The sequence below is a fragment of the Mytilus galloprovincialis genome, chromosome 1, assembly GCF_965363235.1.
Source record: "Mytilus galloprovincialis chromosome 1, xbMytGall1.hap1.1, whole genome shotgun sequence".
NCBI lineage: Eukaryota > Metazoa > Mollusca > Bivalvia > Mytilida > Mytilidae > Mytilus > Mytilus galloprovincialis.
In genome coordinates, this window is record NC_134838.1 from 81890267 (window position 1) to 81917228 (window position 26962).

The following is a 26962-nucleotide window of genomic DNA, read 5'->3' on the forward strand; positions in this document are numbered from 1 at the left end:
CAAGTCACAACTGCCAGTTCGAACTTACTTGAGATTTGTACCAGTAATTTTATAAACCAGGATTTCATTATGTGATCCCTTTTACTAAAATTCTATTCATTGTAAATGTAATTCAAAGAAATATTTAAACTATTTAGAAATTGTGAGAAGTATATAGATAACAGCACATTCAGAGTTCTCTTTGGTATTGAAGCGAAATTCTAAAATATAGAATTAAACAAGCAGCAACATTTCACTGATACTGTGAGTATCTGACAACCATATTTTAATATTACACGTAGTCTTAAAATTTGTATGCCAGATTTTAGATGATATATTAATTTTTACAGAGGATGAATTAATGAAGAGATATCTGGAGAAATCTGATGATTTACGAAATCTTCAGTCAAATAATCATCAGTTAAACATGGGATTTATGAAAATGAAGGCAATGAATGGATGGAAACAACAACATTTCCAAGTTAAATTCTTAAAGAAGGTTTGTATATCAAATGAAGCTTTTAGTTTGCTAACTAAATTTTGCCGTGGAATTTTGAAAAATTATATGAAAATCATACTTTTTCCGCACTTATTTTTGCCAAAAAAATGTTTTTTGAAAATGTTGAGTTGAATTTTTGATACATAAACATGGACCAAATTAATTATTTTTGCAAACAGATCAATTTTTACTAATATACTGTCTAAATCTTTTTGAACAGACATAAACAATTTACAAGCAAACTATTTCAATATTAGTTAGGCAGCTTACCACACAAATCATGCAAATGGTGATACAAGCATGAAACTTTGTAAGAACATGCCTTTAGGTGTTTGTAATCATATTAGGGGGGTAGCCACGAAAAAAAATCATCCGATCATGGCGGCCATCTTGGATTTTTGAAATGACGTCTTCACAGCAAAAAGACATTATATTTATGGTCAGTTTTAGTTGTATTGTATCCAAAATGTTTCAAAATGGAGTAAATCATTGTTTTATAAGATAAGGTATCACTTTCGGTAAATTATCGGTCGATAACCCACTTCTGGTTTTATGAATATCCCGAATGTGACTGTTTTATAACCAGAAAAATGTCAGTTGTTATATTCCACAAATCTTTGACTAATCTTCGATTGCTACATTAGGTTCGATAGGTTATAGGCCAATAGAGGGCTCAATTTTATTCTAGTAAACCTTTTTGAGAGTGTGAGTTCTCATTGTTATAAGACGTGGCTCGGTACTTGTCTATCCGAAGTTGATATTTTTAGTTACGAAGTTTTTTTTTGCAATTCTGATCGGAAACTGATTTCAAGGAGTTCTGTCCTTATTATAAACACAATTCTATAATGATAATGTTGTTAATACATAAAATAACATAGTTAGAAATGTAATCTTGAATTTTATACAATTTCTAGAATTTTACCTGTGAGGTTTCTCTATGAAGCGTCTTTTTTTCAGACACACCCTCCTCGTGCACTTCTCTAAATGTTGATTAGTTTCACTCGGTTCTTGTTTACTGTTGCGTTTATTTATTGCTCAGATAATATTTGCGTTATAGTTCTATAAGTTCATTGTTGATTACTTTTGTTAACATAATAGTTACTAAGTCTTTGAAATGGCGAAAAGAGTTCGCTTATCAGCTTCTTCAGCAGATAGTTGGGAAACTGATTGGACTAAATGTTGTTTGTGCCAGGAGGTCACAACAGACCTACTAAAATCGTCAGACGAAGGATATACAATGTTAGGCAAAAATATTCCTCTCTTTCATGAATTAAATGCCCTCCCTATCCCTCTTGATATTCGGCGATTAAACCACGGAGAGGGTATTGAAAGCACAATGAAGAAAGAAAATGCCAAGTACCATAATTTGTGTAGGATAAAGTTCAATAACACTAAACTTGAGAGAGCCCAGAAACGCAATATGTCACCGATACCATCTGGAAGTTCTAGTGATTGTACGTCTCCTAAACTTTTTAGGTGTACTCCTCGTTCTAAAGATCAATAAACAACTGTTGGCAAAGCTGAGTAGTGGTGATGTTATAGCACAAGAGATGAAGTATCACCCGTCTTGTCTCGCAGCTGTATATAATAGAGAGAGATCAAAGAAGAGACAAACAGAGATCGAAAGCAGTTGCACACAGGAGGAAACTATAATGAAAGAAACTGCATTAGCTGAGCTGGTCACATACATTTTTGAAACTCAAAGAAACTCTGAAGAGTCGGTTGTGTTTCGATTAGCAGACCTGGCAAACCTGTACGAGGAAAGATTGGCACAGCTTGGTTCTTCTTCTGAACAGGTACATTCTACTCGACTCAAGGACAAACTATTGCAAAAGATGCCAGAATTAGAAGCACACACAAAGGGCAGAGATGTACTTTTGATGTTTGAAAAAGATATAGGACCAGCTATAGCCTTTGCTTGTGATTATAATGACACCATGCATATGGCAAAGACGGCCGAAATGATTCGCTGTCAATTAGCTACAACGAAGACAACTTTTTCTGGATCATTGGTCTCTGAAGATATCGATGATAGCATACCACCTCCATTGTTACAGTTGGTGAAAATGATAGAACATGGACCTGATATCAAATCACAGTTAGACAACGTTTCTACAAAGTCTGACTTAGCCTTGGCCCAACTTTTAATGTTCAATTATCACCCAAACAGCCAAAAGGTAACAGTACAACAAAGACATTCAGCTGATCGTGAGACACCATTTTGTGTGTATCTTGGACTGTTACTCTTTGCAAAAACCAGGAAAAGACAGCTAATAGACACATTATTTCAACATGGGTTATGTATCTCTTACGATCGGGTACTAGAAATATCAACGCATTTAGGTGAGGCTGTTGTTGAACGTTATTTGAATGAAGGTGTGGTATGCCCGCCTTTATTAAAGGGCAAAGTGTTTACCACAGCTGCAGTCGACAACATAGATCACAATCCAAGCTCAACAACATCAAAATCATCATTTCATGGGACCGGAATCTCTATTTTTCAACATCCAATGAAAGATAATATCGGCGTTAGAAGGGATGAGTTAATATTACCTACACATAAACTAAAATCTAAAAAGGTACCTGAACTTCCTGCTGCTTATATGAATATGAAACCGGCATATCTTAAAACAAAACCAGAACCTCTCATTTTGCCTGACGATATTACTAATATACTTAACCAGGATTATCTGTTCATGAGTTTGCAAAATGAGTATGAGTGGTTAAATACGGTGAGATTAACAGGTGAAGATCTTACGTCCGAAAATATTTCATGGTCATCATTTCATTCCTCAGAGAGACGTGGACCAACTGTTGAAGTGAGTCTAAGCTGCTTAATGCCATTATTTCAAGAACAAGCTCACTCAGTTGCTACCATAAAACATTCGATGGATAAGGTCAGGGATGTTGTGTCGTTTTTGAATCCTGGCCAAACTCCAGTGATTACAGCAGACCAACCGCTATTTGTTTTGGCAAAGCAAATTCAATGGGAATGGCCAAATGAATACGGTGAAAACAAATTCGTTGTTATGTTCGGTGGATTACATATTGAGATGGCATGTTTTAAGGTTTTGGGTGATCTATTGCGAGAGAGTGGTTGGATAGAGGCTTTATCAGAAGCAGATGTTGCATCCTCTGGGACTGCAGAATCGTTCTTGTCAAGTTCTAATACTCCTAAAACTAGACTAGCACATCAAGTTACCGCATGTGTATTGTTTGATTTACTTATGTCTGCTTATGAATCTTCTATTAACGAAGATCCTAATGAATCAATAGAATTTGATAATTTTATACATGGTGTGAAGAAAGAAAAGAAGGTAGACCCCATTTTGAGTTTTGGTATTCGGTTCTTGAATTTCAGTTGTTGGTTTTTTCGTACATTCGATCATTACGAGAAGCGGATTTTGAGCTTTATAAACAAACGTTGTCTTCCTTGATTCCATACTTTTTTGGACTTGATCATATCAACTATGCTAGATGGCTCCCTATTCATCTTCGCGATATGGCATCATTAGAAACAAAAACCCCAGACATATACAGAGAATTTATAAAAGGGCATTTCACTGTTAAAAAATCAAATCGTGTTTTCTCAAACATGGCGATAGACCAGGCTCATGAACAGAACAACGCTATTGTTAAAGGTGATGGTGGTGCTGTAGGGCTGACCGAGGATCCCGCTGCTTTGAGACGGTGGATGGTGGCCGGGCCAGAAATCAGTAGACTGATAAGCCAGTTCGAGGAATATTCGTCTAGAAGAAAGAACACAGATGATAGACATCATGACAATTCTATGTCTATGCAAAAAGATTTCATTGACAAAGTGAGAAGTCTTAAGACTGTCATGAATGATTATGGAAATCCATTTCTTGAGGATTCTGAAGATATTTACAGGATAGACAGTAAAGATATTGTACAAGCAGGCACAGGGAAACTGTCACAAATTAAACAAACTGGATGCAATCAGTACGCTGACTTCAGAAACAGAATGCAGAACACGGCAAGCATCTATGAGCCTATTAAGAAAAATAAGTTTCTGTTGTTCAGTCGCCAACCAAAGAAAAGTTCTTGTGAAACAAAAAGCAAACTTGACCTCGCCCGAGAAGACTGCAGTTTGTTTTCAAGGCTTTTCATATCCTGTCAAAGCAGACAATGTGATTTGGAAGAGTTTTTCAGCCACGAAAATCAGAAATTTCCGCCATCTTTGTCTCAAAGTGGAAAAATCAATATTGGCGTCAAATCACAGCTAATGGAAATCCTAGAAGCTAAAGGAAATTTACCAAGAGAAGAACCTGTAACAGACATGGTAGTTGTTGATGGTGCGGCTATGGTCAATTCAAGACCACCGCGTGGAACATACACTTTTGATGAATACGCAAAAGATGTGATTTTGCCGTACATTATCCACCTTGCTTCAAAACATGCCAGAGTAGATGTTATCTATGATATTTACATAGAAAACAGTCTTAAAGCACAAACACGTAAAGCGAGGGGTGCTGGATCCAGGAGGAAAGTTGTCGGCACCAGTAAGACTCCGAAAGCTTGGTCAAGCTTCCTTCGAGTGGACGAAAACAAAACGGAATTGTTTTATTTCCTTGCCGACAAAATTTGTTTGATTCAATCTGACAAAATTATTTTTGTGACTAAAGGCGAAATTGTTATGACAAATTCTAATGATGACCATGATGATCTGAGTCCGTGTAATCACGAGGAAGCAGACACAAGGATATTTGTTCATATCAAAAGTGCAGCTGAAAAAGGATGTAAGTCATCACTGATAATCAGCTCAGACACTGATGTAGTGGTTTTGGCGGTGTCTATTTTCAAAACACTACAAATAGAAAAACTTTGGGTTGCCTTTGGAAAAGGAAAAGACCTGAGATGGCTTCCAATTCACGAAATAAATCATGCCCTTGGTCCTAAATCAGAAGCTTTGCCATTTTTTCATGCTTTTACTGGATGTGACACAGTCTCCGCTTTTCGTGGAAAGGGGAAGAAATCAGCATGGCAGACGTGGGAAATATTTGATGATGTAACCGAGGTTTTCGAAAGATTAAGTAAGAAACCTGAATTGGTCAGTGACGCTGATATGGAGTTGATAGAGGCATTAGTTGTGGTTATGTACGATAGGACTACAACAACATTTGACATCAACGAATCCAGACTTGAACTGTTTGCACGCAAACAAAGACAGTATGACACCATTCCACCAACTAAAGCTGCACTGCTTGAACATACCAAACGAGCTACATACCAAGGTGGCCATGTATGGGGACAGGCAGTCATACATGATCAACATCTACCTAGTCCTGGTGATTGGGGATGGGTTAAGGAGAACGCAGATGGAATGTGGATACTTCATTGGACACAATTAGCAGCAATTGCTGCATCTTGTCAGGAGTTACACAAATGTGGCTGCAAAAAAACTTGTTCTGGTAGATGTAAGTGTTACAAAGCTGGCTTGACCTGTACAACTTTGTGTTCATGTAGTTGTTAAAACTAAACAGAATACATTGGAAAATATCGTAGAATATTACACTGATCAATCCTCCACATGTCTAACATATTTATCGATAGACCAAACGGAAATTTTTATCATATATCTATACCACTATTATTTCACTTGAGTGTACGAACTTTTTGACCAAAACCGGAAGTGGTGCTTTTTTTTTTACAATTGTTGTCTGTTTGACATATTTTCATATCATTTTATTGTATTTTAAATAGTTTTCATGACATATATAGCGTTTATAATGGTTAGGACAGTTTTTCAATGTCAAAGATTGAGCAAAATGATCTCAATTTTGAATTCAAGATGGCCGCCGTGAAAAAAATCGAAAACATGTTACTATATGGATTGGTGCTTCCTTTCAGAGATCAAACAAGAACCTGTTGAAAATCTTTGAACTTAAAATTCTTCTTAATATTTTTGCAACCCACTTGATGGTTATATGAATTATTACTCTGATAGGTCCTGAATAATTTGTTACATGAACGATAACAAATTCAATTTATTTCATGTTCTAGGTTGGTGAGTTGTCAAAAGATGCTGAAAGTTCTAAAAAGCAAAATATTCAATTAGAAATGAAAGCAAAAGAGGAGATTATCTCCCTTAGAAAACAGCTAATGGCTATCAAGACAGCATTAAACAGAGCTGAGAGGGAATACAGTGACATTAAAAAGAAATTGGAGAAGGAGGTATGAAAATAATAAAAGCAATGTTTATAAAACAATTATATTTAGCCCATAGACATTATTTTTCAGTAGAAATCAAAAGTAGATACAATATTACGTCTATTTAAAACTTAAAATATATAAATCATATAAAGGTAAGGTACAGTACATGGACTAAGTTCTGCATTCAGCTTTGACTCGTTGAGCTATAATTAAAAATGGAAAAAATATTGTATTTATTTGTATTATTTTCTGAAAGATCACTGACTGAATTCTATTTGTATAAAACGCATATAATATTTGTAATTAATAATTTATAAAGTTTTTGATAGTTTATACACATATTATTAATTTTTCCATTCAGGAAATTTATTATTAAAATTAATTTTTATCTTCAGCTCAAAGAAAAACAAAAGAGATTACATGAAGAACAACAACAAGCCTATAACAGGAGACACCTTGAACAGACTACGAAAGAAAACATGAATATATTGGTAATATCTTTATATAGATGATTGTAATAATGATTATATTGATGATATTGGCCAAGTGAGGTTTTGCCATCAATTTGCATCCATTGTCTGTCTGTCTGTTGTCATCTTTAAAGTTTTCCTTAAGACTCTCAACCTAAAACTACTCAATGGGGTGAAACCAAAACATATCTGCTATGAAGATTCTGATTTTTGGCCAGGTTGATAAAAAATAGAAATAAAACATAGAGTTGAACTTCAGTTTTTGGCTGATATCTCAAAAACTATAATAATTATAGAAACACTAGAAGGGAGAAATTGTTTGTACAACAAGCTCTATATCTATTGTTGCTGAAATGTTGATTTTTATTATGCCCCATTTATGGGCATTATGTTTTCTTGTCTGTGCCTATGTTCATCCGTTGTTCATCTATCCCGCTTCAGGTTAAAGTTTTTGGTCAAGGTTGTTTATGATGAAGTTCAAGTCCAATCAATTTGATACTTAGTACACATGTTCCCTATCATATGATCTTTCTAATTTAAATGCCAATTTACAGTTTTTACCCCATTATCATGGGTCCACGGAACATAGAAAATGATAGTGTGGAATGGGAATATCCATGTCCTATGGACACGTTCTTGTTTTTTACTGGTTTTTTTTAATTTATTTTGCAGTTTGGACTTTTGTCTCAAAACTATAGGAGCTAGGTTACACATGTTAATAAAAAAATATCAAGACAAAGAATAAATAGTATGTGATTGTAAAGGTCCTAGTTGATAGACCTCTTGCTGTACATATTACTGTAAGTTAATCAGAAATATGTTGGTCATCCTTATAGGGAGGGTTGGAGTTTCCATGGCACTATGAGAAATACATTTGTTGTTAATATATATTAGTCTTATTGAAAATTCAAAACAATTTGGTCACATGGAAAAATGGATGAGATCTTTATTGAAACTTTTTTCGTTATTGATACCCTTTTAACCTAGAGTACATTTCTTATTTTGAATTGTTTTACAATCCATTTCTTCATATTTTTCTTTTTTAATTTTAGGTCAGAGAACTTGATGATAGGGAAACAAGACTCAAGCTTATTACAGATGAGAAGGATAAGCATGAACGTCTTCGTCATATCAAGGAAGAAAAAATATCTAAAGATATAGATGTTATCAAAAAACAATTAACTCATGAAAGGCATTTAAAATTAGATGCATTTAACAGAGTTGATGATTTACAAACACAGGTATACTACTATCTATAATAAGCCACACTAGCCAGTGGTCTTTGACTGTTGCTTATAATTCCTTCTGCCCAAGGTCCTCAACTTGCCTGAAGTTCATGCACTCCAGACTTTCTTGGTAGAAACTATTAAAGTCAAACATATTACTATGTTTAAAGTAAGAAATATTGGACAAAATTATCCATATTTTAAAAAGTTACGTTTTGTTTTCAAATTTTGAGTTGTATGTTTTGTTTTAAAGTCAATAGTATTTAAAATATACAAAGATTAAACTCCAGCGATTAAACTATGTAAAATACTTGTAAGGATTACCTTGTTAAGTATACAACAAAACATGCAAATTTTAATGAAGTTTTTTTGGTACATATGAAAAACATTAAATACAGTAAAGAATCGAAGAAAATACGATTTTAACTAATCTTTTTATAGGAAGTATCACTTCAAAAAGTTGTGAATATTTTAAAAATAATTTTGCAACCCTGACAACAGATGATATATTTTATCATACTTTCTTGAGAGATTCTGAACTGTCTTCTGGAAGTATGTTACTCTTCTTGAACATTACAGAATCAATTGTTGCCTTCATGTCTCATTGGCACTCACACCACATCTTCCTTTATCTACATAACTGAATTAATTTTATTTAAGGTATATGACTTGGAGAGTGTTATGATAAACAGAACACAGTCAGCTATATCTTATTCTCCAGCTCCTACTAGTAAGTATCTTTAACTTGGATTTTGCCCTGTCCAAAGGGAGGAACTTTTTTATTTTTTTCAAACTTTTTATATACAGTCAACCTGTATATACCATGACATTTTGGTTGCATTTTTCTATAAAAAATACATATCAAAGCTTTCTGAATTTTCTATCAATTTTCATCTGAGCATGCTTTATTGTATAATGCATTTTCACATTCATTACTTATCCACTTTCTGTTTACTGAACATGTATACATTCTTACAGATATGGCCACATATGAAATTTTCATTTCATTTTTCTCAGGATCTACAACAACAACTAAAACGAGAGAGAAGATACCACTAGAACAGTCTGAAATTTGAATTCTTTCAGATATTGCCAAATATGATAATTTTTTTTCACATTTCATTCAAAATGGAAAATTTATAATCTGATGCTTTGTGTAGATGCTCGCTGCACATTAAGAATTGATTATATTAAACTTCAGGAATTTGTACAATATTTTTTGTTCCAATCATTAAACTAGTATGCTGGACCTTTTTACCCTGTGAATGAAAGCAAATATTACCAAAATTATTTGTTGAGTTTGGTTAAGCTTTTTGGGAAAGCTTATACTTATGTGGTATTATCTTTTTCAGCCAAAACTCGCTCAAGCAGGATCCATTCAGCTACCCAGAGACAGAGTGAGTCCAGTAGGACCTCCACATCAATGTGGCCTCCACCAGTTACCTGGCCAGCCAATCGTAGTCTGACACCAGGGCCTGTTAGTGCTATGGACCAGATGAATAACTTGGATGGCAAAAAGATTCAAAGGCCTAAAACTGTATGTATAAATTCCTTTGTTTTTGCTCATTCCAAAATCAATTATTTATATTATTTATTGAATATAAGTCAGATTCTTCATTTATGGATGGAATATTCTAATGAGCTCAATGTGGTGCCACATGTACAGTTAGGTCTAAAATTCAATTCAATACTTTAGTAAGTATATTTTTTACATTTACTTGTTCTATGGGATGCAAGGATCTTCAATTAAAATATACCTGGTTTACATATATTTATAAATATGTTTGCTATAAATAATTGAAATTTTGCATTTTAAGCCATAACATTTGCAAATAAGTAATGCACTTTGTACAGTATAGATCGACCCTCAGTCAAGATGTTATTATATTTTAAAGTATTTTCTTTAGGCGTATGGTGTCAGAACAGAGTGTAAGCAATTTTGACTTTGAGTTGATTATATGTTGGCCTTAACGAAGTTAAGCAGGACAAATGGAATACTCCCTGCATAGGTGGATCCAGGGGAGCACTGAAGCATGACTGTTGTGAGCCCCCTCTTATGGCTGTCGTTGGACCACCCTAATATAAAGTTTTGGATCCAACACTGCCCTGGCATCCATATCCATAATTAGTTATTAAAAACATACATAAAACTCTACAAAAAATGCACATGATTCTGACCCTGTACAATAAGATTAAGGTCACATACACCATATTTGTCACTCACTGGCTTTGATTCAGATTTACATCCAAGTTAACTAAGAAAATTTAGTATCATCTGGATGTATAACAGCCTCCCTCAAAAAATATGTCATAAATACATTTAATGATTAAGTTCTGCATGTTTTCCTCAACTAGTTGGGAGACTTGTTGTTAGAATGCATCTGGGATCAGTCTACCACTAAACATAAGTCGCATGAAGGCAGAGGCGAATTTAGAGGGTTTTTAAAATCAGTACTGAAACAATACCAACAAAATCAGTTATTTTGTACTGAAACAATACCAACAAAATCAGTGTTGAAAGAGTACTGAAAAAAACAGTATTGAATTTATAGAATAAGTAATTGTACTGTTTTTGTATAAGAATAAACAGTGCTGAATTAATAGAAAGTATAACATTACAAGTTTTCAGTCTTGCCGAACAGTACTGATATGTACAAGGGTAGAATGTACCAAAAGAATGTGGGTAAATTCTTGGTAGTGTAGGCTCCACCCTTTTTGTGGGAAAAATTTGGTTTATTATTTAGAGAATCACTGAAGCATGACTGGAGCGGGCCATTAGGGCTGCTGGAATCAGTTCATTAGATCCTGATGGTTTAGGATACTAGTATGTTTGTATAACAACACATCTCATTTTTGTTGTAAAGCCTTCCTCCCTTCCAGTATAAGAAATATTGGCTTTACATTTATTAAATAGTTGGAAATTTAGTAACAAAACTGATTTTCTGCAGATTGTCTAACTTTGACACCATACTCCTTGTACAGTATGGTTGAGTCCTCTTTAAAACTATGGGGAAAATATGACACACATTCAGGCTGATGTTCAATTGATTTTTTATTTGAAATTTATATTAACATGTCCTTTAATGTTGTAAAAATATATAAAATAGATATTTGGAGTGGAAAAAATGTGGAACCTGGGGTATTTGTCCTGCTCTACTGACAGTTCTAGTTTATTCTGCTTTTATTGAACCTTGTTGATGTTATTGTCTTTATTTTATAAAAGGCAAGATTTACCCAGTTTATCTTTTCGCAATGGATCTATGTTACAGATGATTTCGAATTTGTTAATTCAGAAATTTTTGCAGTGTTATTATTGTCAAGTAAATTGAAATGTGATAGGTTTCACCATAGCCAAAATTTTGATAGCTTAATTTATATGCAGAATTTTTCATAAATGGCAATGCTTTATCTTGCATATTTGGTTTTGGTTTTTTTTGTTCAACAATTTTCCTATTCAAAAATTTCTGAATTTACCGTATTTTAATTTTTTGATTACTGCATGAAGGCCAATCATTGTTCTGTAGAGGGTTTTTACAGATCAATTAAAAATTTGTCTCTGTTATTAATTATTTGTTACTTCTTGATAAAGGTTGAGTTTTAATTGAAGTTAGAATAATATCCATATTGTAAATTATACAGATTCCCTGAAACAAAAATAAAGCAAATTTGTATATATATAATTACATAAATATTCAATATTAATACACTCATTTGGTGTATATTTATTTAGATTACTTAAATGGAAGTTTTTAATTATATTTTGAGTTAAAGAATAGTATAAGATAATGCTGTAGAAGATAAATATACCCTAACATATGATCATAGTCATCTATCCAGGCATATCCATGGACAACAATACAAACAATAAAACAAACAGTGCAATGAATGGAATATTTATGAGTTAATAATTGTCATTTACATATTTTAGGTTGGAGGTAGACTGAGAAGTAGAATAGCTGACCAGCTGTTGAATGAATTGGATTTAGATAAACATCGAATAATAGTACAGTTAGAAGAGCTGCAATTTGAAAGTGGAAAATAGTTTATTCATATTGAACATTAATTTTCTTAATGCATGAATAGAATTTATAGAAAACTTTGCTATGCATTTTTATATTACTGTGTAATGCATTTTACTGCTTTGTAAATCATTTAGTCTGGAAGGATTTTAAGAATGTTTTTAAAATAACCTTGTTGATGGCTATGTAAAAAGTAACCAAATTTATGTCTCACACTCTAGAAAAAAAATCAAACATTGTCAGCATCTTGTAGTTGGCATTTGATTATATCACTGTAAGCACTAAGGGCCTGGTTTTATTCCTGTTCACATTTTGGATGAAAAACATCACCTGACATTCAAAACTCTTTTTTTTCTAGTGGCCGTTGAATATTCTTGACTATTATTTTTATCAAATAACGATATCTGGCATATAAATGAAAATCCCAAACATGTTTTGGCTTAGAGGTCCATGATGACCATTGCATTAATCAAATGTCATTAGTCTTCTTGTTGATCATATTACCTTGGAAGAGAGACACACATTTTAGTGTAACAGAACATATTCAGGTTTTATCTTGGGAACATACATGTAGAATAAGTTATAATATCATGACCTGCAGTTCATCAGCTGGAATATGATACAACAATATTTGTTTTGTTTTATAAGCTTAGTAGTTGAAAAGTTTCCAATCTTTTCCAAGAAATAGGTTATGAAAAGGTCTTAATATAAATTGAAGAGGAAGATGTGCCAAGAAAATAATTTGAAGCCTTTTAGGTAAAATCTTGTTTAATATTTCTGGGGGACTTATCCACTAACATAATATTTCATCAGAATTAGCAATTAGAATTACACACAAAATTTTTAAAAAATGCAATATTTTCCCTATCAAGTCAGTAATTATATCAAATTTAATTTATTTTTTAAGATACTATACAGCCTTTTCAGTGAACAATTTCAAAGCAATTACTTTGTTATATAGACAGAATGAACAACCCCAATAATGAGTCGGTTCATCACTTCTCTTGGGTGATATCCCAATAACCAAGAAAGGTGGCTTGTCGGATTATGAATCTTTAAATGCTGTAAGAAGGTTAGTGTTGCATTTATAAATGGAATCATTCCGTCCAAAATATTCTGTGATATATTTGCTATTTAAATTATATACACATTTATCCTTTATTTTTTTGTTATCTTAAAAACTATTTTATATTGTTAATATCCATTTTCAGTTTTTTTATAACTTGTATTGTTAGTCTATTTTGTGTGTTTTTTAATGTCCATAAAAGTCTTAAACCATATATTGTACAGTGTTTATTTATTATATAATGTGTTAGCTATACAACAGTTCCTACAACAGTTTGAATCAGGGTTTCCAAAAAATTCAATAGTATTTAAAATAAACAAATTATTATCAAGGCAAATCGGATCTTTTCCAGAATATAAAGAGATTGTTTCCACTTTTAGGATACAAATTCTTCTTGAATTAATAAGAACCTTTGTTAAAGACTTTCAATGCTACTTTAAAGATTTTCGCTTTGATTTGTATTTTTCTTAACTACAGATATTGGTATGATTGACAATCAGACATTTATCCACAAAAGTCCCTTTGGCATAGTTTTCTCTTTTATATTTCTTCAGTCTATACAAGATGACCATTTTGAGGTAAAAATGGCATTGGGGTATTCAATCCAATTTCTAGTCTCTACCGATGTAAATAACATATAGACAGGTGATCACAGGTTTTCTCTCTTGCAACATACAAGTATTCAAGTCATATCTGTAAGAGCCAAAAAGATAAAGGATAGGGGACCAATCTAAATTACAAATTGCAATAACTCTTCGAAATTCTGGAGATGAGTAATTGCCCAAAGACATTCTGTAGGTAAGAGCCAAAAAGATAAAGGATAGGGGACCTATCTAAATTACAAATTGCAATAACTCTTCAAAATTCTGTTGATGAGTAATTGCCCAAAGACATTCTGTAGGTAAGAGCCAAAAAGATAAAGGATAGGGCACCAATTTAAATTACAAATTGCAATAACTCTTCAAAATTCTTGAGATGAGTAATTGCCCAAAGACATTCTGTAGGTAAGAGCAAAACCGATACTTGAAGGACAGGGGACTAATCTAAATTACAAATTGCAATAACTCTTTGAGATTCTGTTGATGAGTAATTGCCCGAAGAGATTCTGTAGGTGAGATTTTGCAAAAAGAGATCATGTAGGTGAGATATTGCCAAAAGAGATTCTGTATGTGAGATTTTGCCAAAAGATATTATGTAGGTGAGATATTGCCAAAAGAGATTCTGTAGGTGAGTAGTTGTGCAAAGAGATTCTGCAGATAAGTAGTTGTGCCAAGCGATTCTGCAGATAAGTAGTTGCCCAAAGATATTCTGTAGGTAGGTAGTTGCCCAAAGAGATTCTGTAGGCGAGTAGTTGTGCTAAAATATTCTGCAGATAAGTAGTTGTCCAAAGAGATTCTGTATGGGAGATGTGCAAAGTGATTCTGTAGGTGGGAAGTTGCCAAAAGAGATTCTGTAGGTGAGTAGTTGTGCAAAGAGATTCTGCAGATGAGTAGGTGCACAAAGAGATTCTGTATGTGGGAAGTTGCCAAAAGAGATTCTGTAGGTGAGTAATCGCCAAAACAGATTCTGCAGATGAGTAGTTGCCAAAAGAGATTCTGTAGGTGAGTAGTTGTGCTAAGAGATTCTGCAGATAAGTTGTTGCCCAAAGAAATTTTGTAGGTGAGATGATGTGCAAAGAGATTTTGTAGGTGAGATATTGCCCAAAGAGATTCTGTAGGTGAGAGATTGCCCAAAGAGATTCTGTAGGTGAGAAGTTGTGCAAAGAGATTTTGTAGGTGAGATATTGCCCAAAGAGATTCTGTAGGTGAGATATTGCCCAAAGAGATTCTGTAGGTGAGAAGTTGTGCAAAGATATTTTGTAGTTGAGATATTGCCCAAAGAGATTCTGTACTTGAAAGTTGCCAAAAGAGGTTCTGTAGGTGAGTATTTGTCCAAAGAGATTCTGCAGATAAGTTGTTGCCCAAAGAGATTATGTATGTGATATATTGCCCAAAGAGATTCTGTAGGTGAGAAGTTGCCCAAAGAGATTATGTAGGTGAGTAGTTGTGCTAATAGATTCTGCAGATAAGTAGTTTCCCAAAGAGATTCTGTAGGTGATTATTTGTGCAAAGAGATTCTGTAGGTGAGTTGTTGCCCAAAGAGATTCTGTAGGTGAGTAGTTGTGCTAAGAGATTCTGCAGATAAGTTGTTGCCCAAAGATATTCTGTATGTGAGAAAATGCCCAAAGAGATTCTGTAGGTTAGAAGTTGTATTAAGAGATTCTGCAGATAAGTAGTTGCCCAAAGAAATTCTGTAGGTAAGAAGTTATGCACAGAGAATCTGCCGATGAGTAGGTGTCCAAAGACATTCTGCAGGTGTGTAGTTGTGCAAAGAGAATCTGCAGATGCGTAGTTACCCAAAGAGATTCTGTAGGTTAGTAGTTGCCCAAAGATATTCTGTAGATGAATAGGTGTGCAAAAAGATTCTGCAGATGCGTAGTTGCCCAAAGAAATTCTGCAGGTGTGTAGTTGTGCAAAAAGATTCTGCAGATAAGTAGTTGCCAAAAGAGATTCTGTAGATGCGTAGTTGTGCTAAGAGATACTGCAGATATGTAGTTGCCAAAGAGATCATGCAGATAAGTAGTTGCCCAAAGAGATTCTGTAGGTGAGTAGTTGTGCAAAGAGATTTTGTAGGTGAGTTGTTACCCAAAGAGATTCTGAAGGTAATTAATTGTGCTAAGAGATTCTGCAGATAAGTTGTTGCCCAAAAGAGATTATGTAGGTGAGATGTTGTGCAAAAAGATTTTGTAGGTGAGAAGTTGCCCAAAAGAGATTCTGTAGGTGAGAAGTTGCCCAAAAGAGATTCTGCAGATAAGTAGTTTCCCAAAGAAGTTATGCAAGTGAGCCGTGGAGTAGTGGTTAGTGCATCGGACTACTAACACAAGGTTTCCTGGTTCGATTCCTGTGCCAGGATTAAAATTTCAGTGACTAAATGTTCAGCTCTCCCTTGAAACCATTTGCGAGTATGGTGTTGAGGAAACGATGATAGTCCATCGGAAGGGGACGAAAAATTACTGACCCGTGTTAAGAGAGAGCCATATTTCTTGCACGTAAAATACACCCTTGTAGATTTCGAAAAAGAGTAGGCTAATGCCGCTAAAAGGCAGCACTCGCACCCGCAAGTGGAAAGGGATTAATATAAGTTGCAAAACTTGTTTCCCAATCCACTATAAACAAATATGTTTAAACTAAAAGATTATGTAGGTGAATAGTTGTGCAAAGAGATTCTGCAGATGCGTAGTTACCCAAAGAAATTCTGCGGGTGTGTAGTTGTGCAAAGAGATTTTGCAGATAAGTAGTTGCTAAAAGAGATTCTGTAGATGAGTAGTTGTGCTAAGAGATTCTGTAGATGAGTAGTTGCCCAAAGAGATTCTGTAGGTGAGTAGTTGTGCTAAGAGATTCTGTAAGTAAGTAGTCGTGCAAAGAGATTCTTCAGATATGTAGTTGCCCAAAGAGATTCTGTAGGTGAGTAGTTGTGCAAAGAGATTCTGCAGATAAGTAGTTGCCCAAAGAGATTCTGTAGGTGAGTAGTTGTGCTAAGATATTTTGTAGGTGAGTTGTTGCCCAAAGAGATTCTGCAGATAAGTAGTTGCCAAAAGAGATTCTGTAGGTGAGTAGTTGTGCAAAGAGATTTTGTAGGGGAGTAGTTGTGCAAAGAGATTCTGCAGATAAGTAGTTGCCCAAAGAGATTCTGTATGTGAGAAGTTGTGCAAAGATTCTGTAGATGAGTAGTTGTGCAAAGAGATTATGCAGATGAGTAGTTGTGCTAAGAGATTCTGCAGATAAGTAGTTGTGCAAAGAGGATCTGCAGATAAGTAGTTGCCCAAAGAGATTCTGTAGGTGAGTAGTTGTGCTAAGAAATTATGTAGGTGAGTAGTTGTGCAAAGAGATTCTGCAGATAAGTAGTTGCCCAAATAGATTATGTATGTGAGTAGTTGTGCTAAGAGATTCTGTATTTGAGATGTGCAAAGAGAATCTGCAGATGATTAGGTGCCCAAAGAGATTCTGTAGGTGAGTAGTTGCCCATAGAGATTCTATAGGTGATTATTTGTGCAAAGAGATTCTGCAGATGCGTAGTTACCCAAAGAGATTCTGTAGGTAAGAAGTTATGAAAAAAGATTCTGCAGATGAGTAGTTGCACAAAGAGATTTTGTAGGTAAGTAGTTCCCAATAGAATGTAGACCTGTAGGTGTGTTATTTTGCAGATATTCTGTTGGTGAGTAATGCCAAGTATTTTTATATTCTTTGTTCTGCTCAGTTTATAGCTGACTTTTGTCCGTTGAATTGATGGCTAGTTGACGTATATACCATATTTCAATGTACTCATAAAAACAAACTGACACAAATAGGAAAGAAATGAACACCATTATACTGGGTTGGCTTTGTTCGTCTAAATCTATTAAGAAACATACAGAAATTAAGTGTTTTCAATACTTTTATTAAGTTATCAATACATATTTCTTATGTCATATATACATTCTATTTTACAAATATGAAATACAGCATGTATTGGCACTATTTTGCTTTAAGTAGTTTAATTCAACATCCTCAGCAATGAAATGGCGGGCACATTCCATATGGATAAGACAACGGCATGTATTGCTTCAAGTGTAGCATATTGGGATGCATGTGTGATATATGCCCTATTGTGTCGGGACTTTCTCCAGCAGACGAATTCGGCGATGATATCGATGAATTTGGAGATAAAGTAGATGAAGTTGGTGAACTTGTAAAGCGATTATCTAGTCGAATGCCTGGCAACTGTTGACTATATGTTGCTGGAGAAGCAGGAGTGTGAGGGTTCATTCCAAATGGATATCCCGAATAGAAAAACGGATGTGGCATAGCATTAGCCGGTGATCCGTGCAACATAGGGTGATAAGGTGGCAACATTCCATACGGTCCCATTGGTGGCATCATCGAAGACATGTGTGGCAATGCATGCTGCTGGGGCTTCTCCTGGGCGCGTTTACGACATCTGGCTCTTTTATTCTGAAACCAAATCTGGAACAAAAAGAAAATATCCATGAGAAACATTTTAAAGAAGCAAAAAATCATGTGAAATCTTTTCGCGCAAAATTATATAACACACTGGTTTTATGTTGCTGAGTAATTGATGATAACTAACATGTCAATCTCAGTTATAAATATGATTATTTGAATTAATATGATCTTTTTACCAACTGTATCCCAACAAGAGTCCAATTTAAAGATTTTTAAAAACTAATATTTTTAAAATCAATCAATCAATCAAGGAATGAACCAAAAAGAAATAATGATATATAAATCTTACTTTGACATTATGTTCTTCTATGTTTAAATCTATTGCTAAAGTTTCAATTTTAGCAGAATCTGGGTACGGATTTTCTTGGAAAGCCCTCTCAAACACTTGTATTTGGCTTGGTGAGTAAGTTGTTCTATTCTTCTTCTGTTTTCTAATGTTTGTAGATTGGCCAACACGATTAATTGTAGATGAAGTGTTGGTAGGAGATATATTTAGGCAATTGGACGATGATGCAAGTTTAACTTCGTTTCTGCTTTCTAGTGGCACTTGTCTGTTTACTTCATTATGGGCTGAAAATAAAGAGAAATATATAGAATCATTCAATACTAGTAATAAACATCTAAATTCTATAGCCATAGAAGGCTGTAGCTTTTTCAAGCATATCTTAATCTTGTAAAAGCTTATATTATAAACAAAAACGTACAAATATAAGCCTGATATAATGTGACGGAAAGCGTTAACACAAGTTTTTAACTTGAATGAGATTTTTTATTTTGAACACAAAATATTTATCCTTAGTCACATTCAGTTGTGAGAGTTTTAGAGCTGTCCGAGAAATGACAACACCAACAACATAGTGTTGATCACTCACCTTGTTTTTCAACTGGCTGAATTATATTACTTTACCTATTATATTTTTTAGTACAATGTACCAGTGGCGAAGAGACATGATTTGATATTCTCATTAAAGGTTCAAACCCGATATCATGTATAGAATGTAACCTTACCACTTTCATACGATCTGTCAGAGTCTTCCTCAGAAGAACTAGTATGTCTTTCTATTTCTTGAATACTGTACATCTGATGTGTTGGAGAAATGTTTTGCGATCTTTCGTCGGTTGTTGTCTGCACCATTGCTTGTATCAGGTTTTGGTTCATCAAATGCCCTGTCAAGGCCGTAACTAGGCCTTTTATATTAGTGAGGCAGAGTAATTGGCAGGGTATGGAATGAATGGTGCAAAATCCTGCATTCTGAACATTTCCAGAGAGCTTGAAAATGTTTAGAATTTTGACACTTTTTATATAAATTGTTCATGTTTATAAAGACATTTTCTGACACCAAATTTTTAACATCTCTATTTGATTTTATATGTCAGATAAACTTCCAAATAAAAAATTGAGTCTGCTGCCAGAACATAAAACAAACATCGACTCTGTAGAAATTGTTATTTAAATGGCCAGTTACGTGAAATCGTTTCAGAATTTTTGGTCTGATGACATCCTTATCGCGATGAACATGGACTGATGGAGCATGGCAAGACCACAAAATCCATCGCTTCTCGTGCAAACCCTTTCCTAAGTTCGCAGTCGTCTCAGGGCAGAAAAAAAGAATGTTCACAGCAGAGGATTGTCAATGGGAGAGTTAATAAAAGCACAAGAACACGTTGTACATTTGTGTAAAATTCCTGAAAAAAGGAATTATGCATTCCTATACCATCATACAATTGCTGTTACAAAATATTAAACTCGCTTTTATGCTGACAAAGAGTAAACAAACTAGGGATATAATGAGATAAGATACATGTATATGATTCTATATATATAGAGTTAGTTTACTAGTTTGATATGGGTATACAGGGGAACTGGACTGGAGTTTTTTCACCGTTTACATGTAGGTCTGTGATTTCAAATTATTTCTGGTAGCATATTTAAGATCGAGAATCAATAAATTAGGGGTTGGGGTCCGATCCTGAAATCCCGAATATAAAAGGAACGAAATTCCGTAGTGCAGAATTAGAAAAAGACAAATTCTCGTTTTAAAGGTCCTCAATAACGTCAAATTGGAACACAACATTTTCTTAAAAATTTTAAGGTTGAAGAAACATGGATAAAAACTAATCTATGCAGGTTTCATGTGATTTATATTTTGTTAATCTGTTAAGAGCACAAATAAAGTTGGAGAATCAGAGAAATGAATAGGCAGACACGAGTCGGAGGACTGCTCTCGTAGAAGTCTATTTATAGTTATTGAATTAGTTCTAGAGATAATTTTCAATACTCAAACTCTTAAGTTCTGTTGTGATCACAAGCAACATCAGTAAGTTTACTAGAATTATTCCCTCCTCATGCACATTCAGTATCGCTTTTCGTTTTTTTGCAACCAGAGAACCATGATTATTACTGTAACTACGGTTAATGTAATCGAGAAACATCACCCATTGAGATGCTGAGCTATACTCAAGGAAGGATAGTTTAAAAGGAATGATGCCAAGTTATAGAAATTAAGGTTGACACAAACTAACAGAAGACATATGTTTCGTATTTAAATACCATAAACAAATAAACTCATAAAAAAATATTAAGTGTCGAAATTTTAGTGAGGCAACTGCCTCACTTGCCTCAAGGGTAGTTACGGCCTTGCCTGTGTACTGATTTGTTGAAGGTATGGTCGGGAGTAGGTTTCCAAAGTTTCCATATAACCCGTCGTTGGGTATATCGATAGTAAGCTGTTTGGAATTAGTGTTACTTGAAGGTACCATTGTAGTTTCTTCTATTTCTTCACTTTGAAAATTCACTGGAAGAATCTAAGGATATAAAAAAAGGCTGTTTATATAAATGCTGTTAGGAATCGCAAAAGTCAAAATTTTATTAATCGGAGAACGTGTTTAACAACATAAAGACGGCATGTAAAGACAATGATGTAACTATATAAGGATCGTGTGTATTATTTAACCGGTTATTATTTACTACATTCCAAACATAATTACAAGTACTTTTTGCATTGTCGGTTTATTTTTTATCTTTGTAGAGTTTGAATGTTCCTCTGGTATCTTTCGCCTCTCTTTTAATGCATGTTGAAAACGTGAGTCTCTCTTTTAATGCATGTTGAAAACGTGAGTCTCTCTTTTAATGCATGTTGAAAACGTGAGTCTCTCTTTCAAAAACATCAATGGAATTGTGTATTATGTCTGTTCACTGAATGTCATTGTTTGTTGAAATAAGATACTATCAAAAAAGACTATACGGAAATAAATAAAATAAAAAAATTCGTAACTTTAATATTCCAATAATAAAAACAACTGCTGCACTTCCCTTTTCTTGCATCTTTTATTTCTTTGTCAATTCGAAATTAATTACCTTAAATTCTAAATTTAGATATTGTTCTATCAGATTGTATTTAAATCAGAATTAAAGAATGATAACTTACCCTTAAAAAGCAGATTAATATACATATTTTTAGTTTTGAGGTATGGCTTTGAGTTAATCAAATGATCAGTTGAGATGAACACTTCTGCTCAGTTGATTAATTAAATGACTAGTGATTACTGTTCAAGTGATCATTCAACTTTTTAACCAAAGAGCTTTTGTTTCACAATTAATTAATCAGGTTTTTACTTTCCAGGCTTTGTTATTTGATTATTAGCCTATTAAAATATTGACTAATTAATGGTTTACGGGAAATTAATACACCAGGACTTTTGACTTATATTTTGGGGTTTTATTTTTTACAATATCTTCCAAAAGAGAAATCAGAAATCGGGATAGAGAGAAAATTGATAAACTAAACGAAAGACAAATAAGAAAACAGACGAAAAAGAACCGATAATTGACGTTTATGAACAAAAGAGTTCTAGTCGTTGCAATATTGCTGTGTTGGTCGCACTTTATATGTTTAATGTGATAATGTACGTACATTGAACATTTGATAGTGATATAGATTTCATCTCTGCAACCACAGGCACCTGTTTCTATCCATGGATAGTCGACCTTCCCATGGATTAAAAACAAGTGCCTGTGAATGCAACTTATCTGGTGTTTTTTTTAGGGGGATTTGATCCAACTATTCAATTGGAAAACTTTTATCTCAATGAAATTTTTAAAAAAAATGAATATAAAACGTTAAAAAAATCACAGCTAAAATGAACTTAATGTCAATCAATAAAACATCAAGATACTTGTATAAGGTGTTACTTCATGAAACAATACAATGCATAGCAAAATCAAATCCTAAAAATGAAGCGATGTCCATACTCCGCTTGTAATAAATGACCCTGTTCATTTAATAATAAAATCGGAAATAAACTCTTATTTGGCGTCTGATTTGAAAATTTTATATAATTATATGAACATGTGCACTAACTACGTTTCAAGTTGATGTAATCATCACTTTTTATGTTCCACCTACGATAGTAGAGGGGCATTATGTTTTCTGATCTGTGCGTCCGTCCGTCCGTTCGTCCGTCTGTCCCGCTTCAGGTTAAAGTTTTTGGTCAATGTAGTTTTTGATGAAGCTGAAGTCCAATCAACTTGAAACTTAGTACACATGTTCCTTATGATATGATCTTTCTAATTTTAGAGCCAAATTAGAATTTTGACCCCAATTTCACTGTCCACTGAACATAGAAGATGAAAGTGCGAGTTTTTGGTCAAGGTAGTTTTTGATGAAGTTGAAGTCCAATCAACTTGAAACACATGTTCCCTATGGTATGATCTTTCTACTTTTAATGCCAAATTGGATTTTACCCAATTTTACGGTCCATTGATCATGGAAAATGATAGTGCGAGTGGGACATCCGTGTACTTTGGACACATTCTTGTGTCATTTTTAACATTGCCATAAAAGCGGGAGGTTTGGCTAGCCATACAACCAGGGTCAACCACCATCTTTTCTTAAAATGTCCTATACCAAGTCAGGAACATGGCAGTTCTTATCAACTAGTCCGTTTCCATGTATGTCGGCGTTTGCTTTTGTAGAAGTTCAGTGTTACTGTAAATCAATTTCGTTTTTTTTTCTCTTGTAGTTGATGTGTTACCCTTTGTTTGGGTTTGTGACCCGGATTTTGTGACCCGTATTTATTTCAGTTAAGGTAGCACAATACAAAGATTTTTTCACTCCCAATCAGACAACTTCAAACGGAAGTAATTCATTTCATCCTTCTTTAACTTTTATAAATGAGGTACCAATAGAAAAAAGAAAGATTAATCTTTCAAATTGTGATAATTTCATTATGATATAATTATTACATAATTAGTTGTTATGTTATTAGTTGCTATATTGTGATGTCCACACTTGAATGGATTTTGCTTCTTTGTTATTCATAGCATCCCAAAATATTTTATAGATTCTTGAACAACACAGTTTGACTGACCTCCAAATCCTTGTCTCAGATTTCCAAAAACAGCAATAGAACAAATTTTATACCCAATCGAATTTATTGGTCTCTGAGGAATTGATGTCGCACCCTTTATTGGAGGTTTATGAGGGAATGAAATACAATAGGAATAATCTGAGACACGGTATAGGAGATCAAACTTTTTTTTTGTAAACATATTGACATAGGGATAGTGATTTCTCTTCTTGAAAGCTTTATATTTTAGAAGGAGAACGACCTGGATGCTTCATACTTTGTATATAGATGTGACGAAGTTTCCGTCTGTTATCTGTCCATTGTCCTTGACCTTTTTTTATGGTTCAGTGATCACTTGAAAAAAAATCAGATTTTTTTGTAATGTAGAAGGTCCTTATGCCTACCAGACAGTTTTCATTTGACCTCGACCTCATTTCATGGATCAGTGAACTAGATTACGTTTAGGTGGTCAAGTCCATATTCATGTATCAGATACTATAAGCAATAGGTAATATTTGGTATACGGAAGGATTGTAAGGTGTAGATGTTTTTTTTGTTCTAATACCATAAAAAGGTCGAATATATTTGATGTATGCAAATATTTTAGAATGTACATAATATTCTCGCATGTTTTATTTGACCTTGATTTCATTTTCACGATTAATTGCTCAGTTTTTTGTGATCTTATTCTTAAACTATAAGCAATAGTTTAAATATATGTGTTGTATGGAATGATTGTAAGGTGTATATATGTCTGTCTGGAAGGTATCATCTGACCTTGACCTTTAGGGTTTATTGGTCAATGTTAAGTTTTTAATGGTTAAGTTTGTTTCTAAGATACTATAAGCAATAGGTCAACTATGTTTAATTAATACGTTGATTGTAAAGTGTACATGTCTGTCTGGTATTGTCCATCTGACCTTGACCTCATTTTCTTTGTTCATTGGTCAATGTTACGTTTTCTTTTGTAAAGTCTATTTCTTCAAAACTATAAACAATAGCTTAGGTCACCTTTTTTTGGTCTATTGAATGATTATCAGGTGTACATCTATTTCTTGTTTAGTTTATCAATTATATCTGACCTTGGCCTCATTTTTTTGGATCATGTTCAGTTTAAGTGATACTTGTAGTAAAGCTTTAAATCTAGGAAAATCAATTGGTAGTAAGGTAGGCGAGACATTTCAGTGTGTGCACTCTTGTTGTTTTGGGCATTGGAATTTTCTACATATTTCTTTTTGGCATTTTAAATTATCATGCGTTACTTCTTGTACTTTTTATGGCGTTTGCATATTATATTTCTACAATGTTCAGTCGGCAATATTACAGTGTTTAGAGCGGAAAGGTGACAAAAAATAAACGACACAAATATCCAGACATCTAGATGGCCACATACATTTTTCAACCATAGACAGTTGTCTATACAGCATATTAAAAAGTTTTGAATTAGTTGCATAAAAAACTTTCGATTATACCACTGGTCTAGACGATGAAAGAATGAGTAAGTAACTTAACAAATAGTTTTACCTGGCAAATATTCATATATATGAGTGTCCTTAGTCCTCGTAATTGATTGTGTTGCATCTTTAATCACACATTTTCTACTCTTGACTATTAATAACTTTAAAATTGTATGGACATTTGTCTATTGTTGAAGGTCTTATTTTTCTTTTAGATATCTTTTTGTATTGACGCAGACAAAATTTCAACCAGCAGTGACCAAGTGGTAGAAGAAAAGAGGAGAAATACCACAGAGGACTAACAAAATCACCAGGTTTTAAAAGACTAAAACATCATAGAAAATCTATTATTTAATTTTACCAACTTTAGGTTGAGCGCTCACAAACATGTTAAAACTGGCAACATTCGTAAACCAACGACAACCACTACACTTCAGGCTCTTGACTTGGGATAGGTACTTAATGTCTGTCATATCTAGGTTTTTTTTTGTAAAATGTGCAGCGCCTTTGGTTTTTCCGGTTTGAATAATTTCACAATATATAACCGACTATACAATCCAGGATTTTGAAGGTCGTACGGTTGCCTTGAATTGCTTACATCAACTTCATTTGTACTCTGGTGGATGATCGCCTTATTGGCAATCATACTTCATCTCTATTTGTATATCATTCATATTAACACCGTACCTAATTATGATTGTAAAATTGAAACATTTCCCTCAAAGCAACGACTGAAGTTAACAGTCCATTTTTGCAATATTGAAAAATAAACAAAACTTACTAATATTAATATGAAATGTGGTATGATTGCCAATGAGATAACTCTTCACCAGAGAACACAGAATAAAGAAGTTAATTAACAACTATATGTCACTGTACGGCCTTCAAAAATGAACAAAACCAGAACCGCATAGAAAGACCCTTTATAAATACATGTGTGATAATTGTGGTTCAAAGCTAATGGCAATTATTCTGTCAATAGTATACAGACTTTTGATTTTTGATGTATACATTGGATGAGAGAGTTGTCTCATTGGCACTCATACAACACCTTCTTATATATATGTACAACATTGGTATTTTTTTTGTGACGGATACATACTAACTAGGTAATAAGAGTGGAACAACTAAAGCATATCCGCAACTGACAACACCTTTTGACTTGTTGGTGTCACATGTGCAGATTATAGAAGCCGTTTCGCCATGCTTGGTCGTGGTTTTCGATATGGAAAATAGTAAAGGTTAAAGTTTATGTCTGAGGAAGATTGTTGTGGGGCCTAGTGATGCGTGACCTGTAATCAATGATGTTTTGATGCCTATCATTATTTTCCCGCAACAATGTATTTACGAAGTTACAGGATGCTGGTGAAAAGGCGCAGACCTAAACCAAAGAAAAATATGGTGCACCTCATCTCAGTATCACTAAATGGTAAAGGCGAGATGATAAATCATATTCTTTTCATTCACTCAGCATGCGCAGGTCAAATCTAGTATTGTAGACTTTGGCATCTTTATGGATGTTTGGGGCCCTTTATAGCTTGCTGTTCGGTGTGCGCCAAGGCTCCGTGTTGAAGGCCGTACCTTGACCTTTAATGGTTTACTTTTATAAATTGTTATTTCAATGGAGTTGTCTCATTGACACTCATATCACATCTTCCTATATCTAATCACATAAACATAA

At 33.9% G+C, this 26962-nt stretch overlaps 1 protein-coding gene and 1 long non-coding RNA gene across 5 annotated transcripts in view; one reads left to right on the top strand and one right to left on the bottom strand.

The window, feature by feature from the left end:
* The window catches only part of LOC143085614 (uncharacterized), a 71441-nt gene extending 57794 nt beyond the window's left edge, over positions 1-13647 (top strand). For all 3 annotated transcript variants that reach the window (XM_076262084.1, XM_076262078.1, XM_076262093.1), the window contains 7 exons: positions 330-478; positions 6503-6673; positions 7048-7143; positions 8175-8363; positions 9009-9078; positions 9701-9885; positions 12277-13647. In XM_076262084.1, the coding sequence (XP_076118199.1) occupies positions 330-478; positions 6503-6673; positions 7048-7143; positions 8175-8363; positions 9009-9078; positions 9701-9885; positions 12277-12390 (974 nt within the window). In that variant the 3' untranslated portion in view covers positions 12391-13647. The remainder of the gene's footprint in view (positions 1-329; positions 479-6502; positions 6674-7047; positions 7144-8174; positions 8364-9008; positions 9079-9700; positions 9886-12276) is intronic.
* Positions 13648-17896: 4249 nt separating this feature from the next.
* On the bottom strand, positions 17897-21974 carry LOC143047203 (uncharacterized). Of its 2 annotated transcripts, none has more exons than XR_012969455.1 (5): positions 21904-21974; positions 21118-21280; positions 19484-19642; positions 18765-19045; positions 17897-18475 (listed from the first exon to the last, which is right to left on the bottom strand). It is a non-coding gene; the product is annotated as an uncharacterized LOC143047203 (long non-coding RNA). The 2 variants fall into 2 exon arrangements; XR_012969468.1 differs by lacking the exon at positions 21904-21974 and adding an exon at positions 21834-21857.
* Positions 21975-26962: the final 4988 nt, after the last annotated feature.